This window comes from Colias eurytheme, chromosome 19 (assembly GCF_061535395.1).
Source record: "Colias eurytheme isolate Ceu_HAF_F1 chromosome 19, ilColEury1 Martin Lab GWU primary, whole genome shotgun sequence".
In the NCBI taxonomy this organism is placed as follows: domain Eukaryota; kingdom Metazoa; phylum Arthropoda; class Insecta; order Lepidoptera; family Pieridae; genus Colias; species Colias eurytheme.
The window spans coordinates 8,848,644-8,861,317 of NC_142998.1; the positions used below are offsets into that span (position 1 = coordinate 8,848,644).

Consider the following 12,674-nt stretch of genomic DNA (forward strand, 5'->3'; position numbering starts at 1 on the left):
ACATAGGAAATGTCTGAATAATAAAGCGGAAAACATAACGGTTTTGGTGAAAGTAGGTGTTATTTTATTTAAAAATTATCAATGCTCGTACACGTGGAGCTATTTAAAAGTATATCAGGTCAAATACTGTATAGAGTGCTGAAAATTAGCATAAACATTTCTCCGTTTTTATTAAAAGTGTACATTTCTTTGAATTCAAAAGTATTTTAAATTGAGTAAGACGTGAAAGACCTTAATCTTAAATTGAGGTAGATTTAATGATAGATTTATAAACATGTTTTTATTCGTAGAAAAATAAACAAATAATGAAATTATTATTTTTAAATCTGTATTTTTATTTATTTTTGCTATTGGCCTAGATTTAAAAAAAATATCCCAGGAATCATTGCAAATATATCCGATCGGTATAGAAATTAATGGTAGGTATTCTATTTCATGAAACGCTTGAATTACAAATCTTTGGATAACTGTAATTTCCGCTGCTGTGATTTCCGGTATGAAAATCTGTTGTGATCAATGGTAATTTAACTTTTTTTAAATATTATTTTTTTTTGTTAACAATGTGTCTAAAGCTAAATCAATTCTATAATTTGAATTTGATTAAGTGTTGTATTAGAGTGAGTTGAGTTGAGTTTTTTTTTTCACTATTTTTAATATGTTTTCATACCGGAGAGCACCCTGTGGTTTACTAATAACGGCTTAACGTTAAGCTGTTTGTACATCGTGATTATCATTTTACTGAGCTCTCTAGTTTACAGATAAATTTATGGTATTAGTGTAATCCAAAATCTCTTAAAAAATGTAACATTTTGTCTCACAAAATAATAAAAAATATTGAAAATGATGAGGATGTTTCAACTTGTTGTGTTTTTGTGTTTTATAGTGACTTGCATTTGTTTGGACTTTAATGCAACTGAGTCAAGTGAGAGTCGAGTGTTGTCAAGGAAGAAGCGATTCTTGATATTTCCTGAAGGAAGTTCTTTTCAATTGGGTGAGAATATTTAAAGATTCAGATTAATTATTACGTTTAGACCTATATCTGCTCTCTAGGTATACTGTTAAAGAACAAAAGTAAACCATTATGGGATTATATACTTTGTAGATGAATACATTTATCTGTTTCAAAAGTTGTTTTTGTCAAGGAAAATAAGGCTTCAAATACCTCTGTGTGTGTGATGATATTTTGCGCATGGGCATTTTTCTTTAAGCTTTGAGTGAGAGTTAGAAGGAGGTATGGGTGCAAACTGCTTCTTCTTTTTGATACACATGCTTTCGATTTTCTAACCTTAAATACATGGTACCAAGTTGATAAAGACATTGAAAATACGCCCTAATACTCACCATCTTTATTAAATTATACTCTTTATAGCGCGTAAAATACAGATAAAACTAGATGTTATGAACGATTGGGCGACTACGCGTTAAAAGGGCCAAAGGGAGCTATTTGCGGTCAAATGAATATACCCCGAATCATTAAAGAATTTACTCATATAAATCAATTGTAAATGAGATTTAGGTTCACACAGGGAAATTGTCGTAGACTTAAAATGTGGAATGCCTTTTTTTCTCGATGAAAGTTGAAGCACGAATTGTAGGTGTGTTTGTAATAATATTTGTGTGTGTTTGTGTGTGTGATTTGACAACACGAATTCTGTGAAAATGTATTAAAATTACGATTCGTCAATTCTTACATAGATAGAATTCTAAAAGATTATAAGTCACCAAGTTCCTCACCAATATAAACTACATAATCAATAAAACGTAGAATCACTTTTGAATACCGATATCAAAAACATGTTTCAATTTTATATTGATGAAACTGAAATTTAGAATCCTGCATATAAAAATATTTGGAGGTAGTTTTATATAAAAAGTTTTAAATAACCGCCAAGACGTGTCAGTCTTTTTTGAATCAATCATGATTCATGAATTTTATATTCGCGTTTTAAATCAGATTTTCTAAACATTTAATTATAATTAAAATTAAATTATAATTAGTGCATATATTTTATGTTTGGAACGCACGAGAAAAAAGAAAAATTTTAGACAGATAAGTCACTTAAGTTTTTTTTCTGTTATGGCAAGAATATATAACTGTTTGCCACACTTGTTTTTTTTTTAATTCAATTTTTTAATCTACATTGAGGCAAAGTATGACATTAGAAATACAGATTATATCTATCTTGTATTTTTTGTGTTTATCTGCAGCTGTAGGTATGAGTAACTTATACGTGTAATATTTTTCCGCTGTTTACTTATACAATTAAGAAAATTTTAAGAAAATTGCAAATAATATGTAAATAGAGTGAAAGAAGTATAAACATATAAATGACCAATTGTAAATACCTTATCAGAACATAATATTTCGACAGATTTTTTACAAAAAACATGCTATTTATAAAGCTATATTGATCGACTTCAAAAAAAGCTTCCATATTCCTCTTTAATCTATATTTTTGTATCAAAATTCCAGTATTCTGCCTCACGTACCCAGCGATCATTAGGATCAGTGATATCTTCATTTGGGGCAACACAGCCGCGCTGGCCTTCGAGCTGCCCCAGGACCCCTACTCCCCCTTCAATCACAAGGCTGACCCCCTCCACAGACGAGTGGATACCAAAGCTATATATTACACCGATGAAGCTGGCCAAATTATTCATAAGCAACCCTATAAACGGTAAGTTAATTGAACACTTTCATTCGTTATCATTTTCACTGTTTTACGTCTTATCAAGAGATAGGTCCTTGCAGGGGATTCATAAAGCTAAGATAATACAAATCAAATTAGACAATATTTTTACATTTCGTAACGAATTATATAATTTTTATGTTCTAATTATTATCATTCTATCATTAAGTTTTCATTCTCCACTAAGAGCTTATTGTTCATCTCTAAATAAAAATATTTCAATTTATTTAAGAACAAGAAATATTACCATAGATATTAAATAGTAACCTTTTACCAATATAAGAGTATATACATGTTGCAAAATGTTCAAATTTGATTCATTAATGCATGCAAATACATTCCCGGATACTTGCTACCGGAAGAAGTGTAAAGAAATGGAATTTTCTCGAAGGGAGCTCGGTCTCAGAGGAAAACAACCCACAAAGGGGACGATCAGGGAACAAACGGCGCGATTGCACATGCAAATTCAGTCTTGGCGGGAAAAACCCGCGCCATTTTGTGTCCGCAAACATATTAGTTTGGCGGGTTTTTAAGTCTTTTGCTGGTAGAGATAGTATTATATAATGTGGTGTTAATATTTGTTTTGGAAATAAAGATACAAGTTGAAAAGTTAGGATATAAAAAAAAATGTTTAGGTAGGCCGTTAGTTAGTTAGAAGTAAATAGAAGATTGAAGATAACCGAACAGTGACATCATAATAATAAAGGTTACCTAATGGTTTCTTTAAAGCAAGCTTCTTTGCTATAAATTGTAATTATAAGATATTTTATATAAGAAAGTATTAAAAAATTACTTACCTACTCATTTACTTAAATCAATACTTTATAACATTCAGTGATGCAAAGGCGTTCCATGTAGTCTTACGACTTACGGGAATATAGAAACATCTCGAAACCTTTTTAAATTCAGGAATATTTTCGCAACTTCCGCGACAGATTTTACACACGAGAAAATTTCCTTGTTGATCCGATACAGATTTGAATGTTCGCTTACTGGGTGTGAGGGACCCGGTGGTGCGTAGGCGACTTTAGTCAACCATATTCCGTACTTTTATATGAATATAATGTAAATAATACACTGGAAAAAATAGGATTATTTCCTCTGATGTTTTGGTTGCAGAGCGCTTTCATCTTTAATTCTGTTAACGATAAAGAAATAACGTTATACGAACACATCATAATGATTTCCATTTATAAATAACTTTCGAATAACAGATTTAAAACCTTTTTAGGCAAGACCCTTACTTTAATTGGGTAATAATTCTGAATAACCAATGAATCGATAGTACCAAGAGCAAAGATAATAACTGAAACTGCTCCATCATTCAAGCTGTAGATGAAATTGGAATTCAATGTTCGCATTAGCTGTGTGCTTAATTCGTGGATTATATTAGTACATACATCCAATAGGGATCAATGTATGAATAAATGTATATTGTGCACTGATCCTATTGTCACCTTTGTCTTAGAGTTTACTATGAACAGTGCAATGCTATTATTGGTTTTCCCTGCACTATATTATGTCTCAGGATTGTCTTGGAATGTTTTTGAGAAACAATGCTCATTTGTTATCAAAGCGTTAGCTAGAGAAACGTAAGTTGAAAATTATTAAAAACTAGCGGTCCGCCCCGGATTCGCCCGTGGTACATGTTTACGTTTTCTCTACTTAAGAACCATCCTCGTACTTCAAGGAATATAATAAAAAAAGAATTATCGAAATCGGCCGTTCAGCCGTTCTCGAGTTATGCGCTTACCAACACATTTTGCGATTCATTTTTATATATAAAGATAAAAATAAAACAATTAGCAAGGTTTTTTTTTCCTTATAAGGAAGAATCCCTAGAAATATGTGGACAATATTAATTCATTTTATGTGCATAATTACGTATAAGACATACATATACAAGTATGATATACAAGTATGTTATATATTTATATATTCATAATGCATTTGCAAAAGACATAATGCATATCTACAATACGGCAGCTGCAGGTCCCCAGACATTGTAAACTCAGTCTTCATTTACATTCCGAAACGCTGTTCTATTTTACTGAACAGTTGGTTGTCGGCTAAATAAATAAATACATAAATATTAATTCTACCAAATTAAATACCTAGATACAAAATAATAAATTATAAACTTACTACAAGATATAACTAATTGTGGTCGATATCCTTTCATGCTATTAAAATAATGTTATTGATATTTTTTGTTTATGAAGCTAAACTTAAATCAATCAAAAGCATAAAAAATACACACTTACCAACATCCATAACTTTAGTCAATTAAATTTCATCATCATCAGCCCACTGCTGGAATGCGGGCCTCCTTTGAGGGTAAATTACATTTACCCAAAGAATTAATTGAAGCTTCATTTCCTATCATATCAATTAGTACAAATGAATTCACCCAAAGCTAACCAGAACGGCATGTGCATTTCAGGAAGCCGATCGTAAATCCTGCCTTTGCGAAACGCAGTGTGGACACGGACAGACGGCAGATTCATGCATCAAGTACTAGATTGGGACTCAGTGAAAACGTCGAGTTCCACAGGACGAGCCGCACTGCTTTGTATGAGAAAATCGAAGTAATGTTACAGGGGTGAGATTCAAACTCAAACTCAAACTCAAACATTTATTTATTCAATTAGACTTCATATAGAAGCACTTTTGAAACGTCGTTACATATTTTAAAATTTACCACCGATTCGGAAAGCAGTATCAGAGAAGAACCGGCAAGAAACTCCATAGATGCTCTTTTAAATCATGTCAGTTTTACAATTTACAAAATACATATGTAACATCATATATTATAATAATTTATTGAACTCAAACTTATGAATAACACCAATGCCTTATTTGTTACTAATTATATACTTAGTTGCATTTTATAATAATGACGTGATAAATTAACAAATAAATGCACTGTACAATCAATCAAAACATTGTTAGTAAAAGTAATCAATGCTCATTTCTGCCAATTTATAATTTTTTTGTTAGAACATGGCATTATATTGTATTTCTTAAACTTATAATTATAGTTTGAAAAATGATTCGTAGTTTTTACGTTTATCATGACATGACAAAACAATATACCACGACATTCATAATATTAATACCATATCCATAGCGCATACCCAAATTTTCGATCCTTTTTCACTGAAGTTTGACCTGTAACCGTTAAAACAATACTGTAATACCCTAAAACTAACCTTATATATCACCTTACATATTATATTATATCACAAACACTTATATTCTTTATATATTAGGTTGGGCGGCAACGGCAGGGAGTGTCTGCTGAAAACGCTATGTATGTACGGTCAGACGAACCATTATCCTCAGGGCGGCTTCCTGCAAGAAATATTACGGGCCGTGTTCACGTAAGCCTTTCAAATATATTATTTCTTTTTTGTGCTGCTATTTGTTACAATTGTTTTTTCGAGTGTGTAGTTTTGATTTGAATTTGAACATCGAACGTTCTTGCTATTGGCTACATTTGTTTTTTAATTATTCTTCTTTATCTATGCTTATAGGCATTATTGTTTTTTTTAAACCTACCATAGATAAATTAAAATAAATATTTTCTTTTTTATATAGAATTAAAACAGAAGATTTGTGTGTTTGCTATAAAGTCCTATTATGCCTACTAATTCTAAAAATAATTATGAATAAATAAAAGATAATTAATTGCATTATAACAACATGCATTTATTAAAAAAATAATTAATTTGCAAGCATGCCACGTTAACCGAAGCCAACATTTAATCACAATACCTCCTTATTATAAAGCTCGAAAATATTTCTTCATCACGGCGTACAGTTCAAGTAATGTGCTCTATTTTTCAGATTACCTAAGAATAATGATCAGGATGTTTATGATGAAGACTACGATGTTGCGCATACAGCGTCGGGATCTTGCGATGAATTGTACCCGGACTGCGCGGCTCTATCCACAGATATTACAAGAACATAAGAATCATTAGCCGTGGCTTATTAGCATGGAGACGGCAAATGTTATTGTTAACTTAACATGGATTGAAATGGATAGGGCATTGTTTGTAAATTGTAATAGATTAAATATTATATAGTTTTTAATAATTAAATTTATTACGTGATTTGATCCCCCTTTTTAATGATTTTTTATTAAAAAGGGGAGTCTTCTCTGATGAAATGGAATGGAATATTATTGAAAGAGAATTGGTTCCATTTCCATTTAAAAATTTGTTAACTAATGTATAGCTGTTTAAATATACGAAATAATACAGACTGCTATTAAAACTTAGTTAAAAAAAATGTTGTGTGGTTTTATGAAACCACGGTAAAAGTGAAACTTAGGCACAAAATTATCGTATTTGTACGCTTACGGTTCGACCGTCACGCGACATGCGCTACACAGACCAAAAAGTTTGAGACGATGTAATAAAAGTTTCACTTTAAAAATAATTATTAAACAAATAGTCACTAATAAATTTATTTAAAAAATTGTAAATAATTTAATTTATTAAGAGCAAAATGTGTTTACAAATAAAATACTCGCACCCAGCATTCTTGTTTTCTTAAAAGACGTCTCTTTCTAAAAATACAAACACACTTCCAACCAGCGAAGTATCTTCGTCATTTGCTAATTTGCAATTTCTTTAATGTGAAAAAGTACTGGTCTATTAACGTCCATAGCTCATTACGTTCATAATTATGTCTTAATTTTAATGGCTCTCCCGCCATCATAGTCAAGAAATTGAAGACATTAAATGGCACCAATTATGAAGTAGACGGTATAAAGTGACACTTCACTTCTTACACCCTATTTATTTCATTATCACGATTCCCTTTTTTGTTTTTTAAAAATCAATAATAATTCTAACACGAATATAACTGTAACGTTGACACGGAACATGTTAATTGCTCTTTCTTTATACATATCCCCGTGCTCCAAGACAGTACATTTTGTGTTTTCTTACTGGCAACTCCATTTTCCAAATTTAAATGAGTTCGAATTTATCGAACGTTTAAATTGTTCCAGTGATTGACACAGATAATTAATTGCCATGCGATTCAGTGCTGTTTTGTTCGCTTTATTTGGCGTTGCAATAAGTGAAAATACAGAATGCAGGGATGAGGTCTGTGAAAAATTGGAGGGAAACGCGACGCGAGTGCTGTCCAGAAGCAAAAGATTTTTAGTGTTCCCAGACGGGAGTTCTCTTCAATTAGGTACGTGGGTAATCTAGTGTTTGCATGACGTATGTGAAAGGAACTAGAAAAAAACATTTGAAATGCTCTAACCCCCAGGTTGCGCCTTTGAAACAATACGCTGATTAAAAATTGCTTTTAAGTAATGAGAGAAAAACAGTCTAGAGTGTTTTTATTTTCAATGGTTTTATATTTATGTTCGTTATAGTTTAGTTTAAATTATGTTAACGTTTAAACGCTGTGAATGAGGGAATTTAACTTAATAATGTCGGTGACTAATTATTATAAAATGAGACGAGTGTTAACATTAGCTATTACATTTATAATATTTATACTGTTATTAATTTTATTAAAGCGAGCGGTTCCGATGAAGAGTTTAAAAGGCAGTAGCACCAGTTCGTGACGAAATCATATGACGTTACAACAAAATGAAAAACTAAACAAACTTTTGAGTCAAGCAATTATATGTCTAAACACAATAGTATATAGGATATTATTACATGAAGAAGCTAGATAACGTTACTTTAAATTAGATTAGTATATTTAAAGGTAATTGAACAGTTACCTGCATGCAACAACCGTGTGATATCCGGTCATGTCATTTTGTGTATGAGAGAGTGCATTTGTTTTGACGTTTACACGTTTTGAATAAATGAATGAATGTTTTGAATTTGCGGCAATGTACAGAATAACATGCTTTAATTTATAGATGCAGCGGTAGACAGAGAATGGCTGAAGAAATGTTTATTAAATTTTTATTTTATTTCTTCGTAATTTAACTAAATTAAAGAAGAAAGATTTGATACTTTGTTACTAAAAACTACTGCACCGATTTGAAAAATTTTTTCAATAGAGAAAGAAGAAGAAAGCTACATACTTCCGTTGGAAACCGACTGCCTTAACTGATTGATTGAAATAAAATTTTGATTGAAAGAAATGGATTCGTTAATCCATTTCTTTCAATCAAAACTGATTTAATAAAATTTAACGTTTTAACCCTTTGAGCCCCAAGCGGCCCGATCGGTCCTAGACACAATAGATTTTCTATTCTATTGTGTCTGTGGTTCCGGGGCCTGAGTTATTATAGGAATCTTTGTACAGCAAATAATTCTAGTATATCGTGAATATTCTTCAAAAATAGCACGTATAATCTTTAAAATAGAGTATGCCTTGTATGCCTATGTAGGTATAAAATTTAACCATTTTTAATGTAAAATATGGTATTTTCAGTATTCTGCCTGCAGACAGCAGCCTTGATTCCCATACAGGATATATTCTTATACAGCAACACAGCTGCATTAGCATGGACCTTGCCAACAGATCCAAAAACGCTGCTCATGTTTAAGGAATATGAAAAGAATGGCATCAGACGAACTGATACTGAGAAGAATGTTTACTATTTGGATAGTGATGGGAGGATCATGGCGAAGGTCCCTTTTAGAAGGTAGGGATTGTTTTTGTTTATGTTACTTTAGATTTATTATGATACTTTAGATTCTTTCTTTCTTTTCTTTTATGTTTTTGCATTGTATTCATTCATATTGTTTTATTTCTGTTTCTGTAATAGTGTTGGAAGAGCGGAACCTCCTGACACAAGCATTTTATTTGCTTACTAGGAGTGTTCCAATCACGAATTTGTTTAAGACCTAATGTAAAGGAAAGAAATAAATATTTTTTTTTTTATTTTTTATTTTAGAGACTGATTAGAATGTAGGTTATGTAAATAATACATAATTCTAATTAGTAATATGAATATCTTGAAACTATATGAATTAAATTTTAATAAGTAGAATGACATTTTTCATAATTATGCTAGAAAAACTCCTTCTTTTTATTTATTTATTTAATAAGGTGCACACCACAGCTGACAATTTTGCCTCGATAAACACAAATTTAATTACATGTTGCGGTGAAATGCCAACCAATTAATTGTATGCACACAGCATAGTTGAGGGAAAAAAAATTATTAAAAATTACATTAATTAGCACAATTCATAGTATCTGTATCTTTACTCACATGTAAGTTCAAGTTTTAAGTTCAATATTTAAATATCATTATGTAATTGTTACACTGAAAGAAAACATAGTCTGAATATATTACGGGTCCTCCTGACACAGGTTTTATCTTAAACTTACTAGGAGGGCCCTACTACTCCAAATTGTGTAAAATTTAGAAAGGAAATAAACTATTTTTATTTTTTTATTTTTATTCATATTTATATCTCTTAATCAATATGAACGAAGCATATTATTTCTCAGAAATAAATAAATCAATATAAGTTACGAATACAGTATAAATACTTAGTGCTTACGTAAAACGTATAGTCTTATCTATTAAACGAACTAGATATCGCTAAAAATCTTAGCCATTTACCAAACCTTTCAGGCCGGCAATCGTGAACCCAGCGTTTGCAAAGCGGAGTGTCAACGAAGCGTCCTTCAAAGAGAGATTAAAAGTCAAGATAGATCGGATGAAAATGCACGAGCGTCAGAAGGGGCAGATGAGGCAGACGGGACAAGCGGAGCAGACGGGGCAGACGGGGCACTTTCCAAAGCTTTCAGATAGTATATCGTTCCATAGAAATAGTCGCGTCGACTTGTACCAGAAACTGGAGGCATTAATTACGACGTGAGTGGATAATGAATCTTCGCCTTTGTGAAATGTTGGGAAGACGCGGTGGATTTGATTTGGGGTGTGAAAAATTACGGGGTGCTGCGCTGTGCAGGAATTTAGTTTGAGTTTTTTAATCTGTGTGAAAACTTCTGGGGTATTTATTAGATACGCATTTTTTTTATTTTTGTTTTTATTTGATTCACAACTTGTAATTGACACAAACAGGCTTAAAAACTATTTACTAAAAAACCTTTGCGGTGTAATTCCTAAATTAGTGAGCACATGGTGTATCGTTTGCGTAAAACTTTCAAATAAATAAACATTTCAAGAGAAAACTATCGGGTTTTTAATTAGGAATTTGTAATGGCCTTGAATAGTAGATAGGTATATTGCATATTTTTTTCAGTATTCCACTTGAGAGAAGTCATAGTGGCCATGCTAACTTAACATTTTATAATGTTGTATATTTAACTCTCCATAGTATATTTCCACTATTATAATTTCCTTTTATAATGGTAATACTTTTCGAAAGTTTTTAACAAAACCTTTGTAACAAAATAATTCAAGTACATAGTAAATTTCCTTCATAAATAGCATCCTTAAAATGGTATATGAATTCCTCTCACAAGGTTGGGGGCGGACGGGCGACAGTGCGTGCTCCGAAAACTATGCGAGTCGGCCAGACTCGGCGACCAAGGCACATTCCTGCAAGAGGTTATACGAGTTGTCTTTACGTAAGTTATATTATTATAGCTTAGGATATAAATTTTCTGATTCCATGAAGATGCCGTTGTTAGCAAAGTTCGAATCCAGCCTCGTGATCGATTTTTTTCTGTTATTTAATAAATGTATATTTAAAAAGCATTTGACTGCCACAAAACCAAAATATCAAATAAGCTACAGTAGTTTGTGCACACATATCAGAAGTAAAATTTCTTTGGCAAGATTCAAAGATACCAAAATCGTCGCCAAACTCCATGACGTGACGGTATTGCCATGACACGACCTTGAAATTTTACTCTCAACGCGCCTAAAGAAGCTTCACTTCTGACACGTGTGCTCGTCACCCACGCTCTTTTTTTTAATAAAAATTAACATTATTTTAATTTCAAATTAACTTATCCTATTTATTATTAAATCAATTCCATAATACTCGGATACGGATACTATTATAAGGAAGGTACCCGGTCCTTTGGAAGGCTTACATGGGAACACGGATCTAACACGCAGAGACCCTTTAGAGAACTGAACTGTGGGAACATTAAAACTAATTACTTAATATCTATTAAAACTATTATTACAGATTTCCAAAACACTCTGATGTACCTACAGAGGATCACAAGATCTACGAAGAAGCTCACGATCCGACACACGACTGCGAAAAAATGTATCCTGGATGTGAACTTTTTGACAAAAGAATGTAATTCTAAATAAAAATAAGAATAAAATAAAAATGTCTATAGAATATTTTTTTTATGTATCTAAAGTCAATTTCCCTTAACTTTAATAAAATTAGTCTTTTTAGGTTATGAGTAGTATTATTATATTATCTGTGGCTATTCTATAGAACGAAATAAAAAAAAGAATCTATCACACTATTTCAAATAGAAATTTGCTTCTATATAGCTATATTGTGGTTATCTTTTTATGATATCCTGTTGAAATAATATAATTTTCATAGCTTTTCCGTTATTTTTGTTTCTATATCTCGATATGAGTCAACTACATGTTATTATGCCAAAACAAAATGCTGTTGTTAGAAATCCTAAAAACTTTTCATGGGCGAGTGAGTCATAGGTAATAGGATAGAGAGTATAAGTAATAAAATAATACTTAAGAAAATCTATAGGTACAGGTTTACAATTATTTTACATTTTTTAAATCTATTGAAAACACCCATAATTTCTAATTCATTTAACATTCACGAATAATGCATAATTATTATAATATTATTATCACTTAATTATCTAGGCATTTGAAAATATTTTCTAATAATCCCAGAATAAAATTATAAAAAATATATAGTTACGGTCGAATTGAGAACCTCCTCCTTTTTTGAAGTCGGTTAAAAAAGAGCGAGTGTGTCGATCACACGTGTCAGAAGTGGATTTTCTTTGGCTATATTCAAATATACCAAAAACGTCACCTTACTCCATGACGTGACGGTATTGCCAAGACGT

The 12,674-nt window shown here is 31.4% G+C and overlaps 2 protein-coding genes across 2 annotated transcripts; both read left to right on the forward strand.

Annotated features, from left to right (window-relative positions):
• Positions 1-840: 840 nt before the first annotated feature.
• Positions 841-7,228, forward strand: LOC149900305 (uncharacterized). Its single transcript, XM_090113414.1, has 5 exons — positions 841-991; positions 2,474-2,678; positions 5,134-5,292; positions 5,963-6,073; positions 6,540-7,228. Exons 1-5 carry the CDS (start codon positions 841-843, stop codon positions 6,664-6,666), a joined length of 753 nt encoding a protein of 250 aa, XP_089969540.1. The 3' UTR covers positions 6,667-7,228.
• A 475-nt stretch (positions 7,229-7,703) lies between these two features.
• LOC149900306 (uncharacterized) lies at positions 7,704-11,918 on the forward strand. The gene is made up of 5 exons (XM_090113415.1): positions 7,704-7,901; positions 9,111-9,324; positions 10,267-10,509; positions 11,124-11,228; positions 11,798-11,918. The coding sequence occupies exons 1-5, from the start codon at positions 7,739-7,741 to the stop codon at positions 11,916-11,918; spliced, it is 846 nt and encodes a 281-aa protein (XP_089969541.1). The 5' UTR covers positions 7,704-7,738.
• The last annotated feature ends 756 nt before the right edge of the window (positions 11,919-12,674 follow it).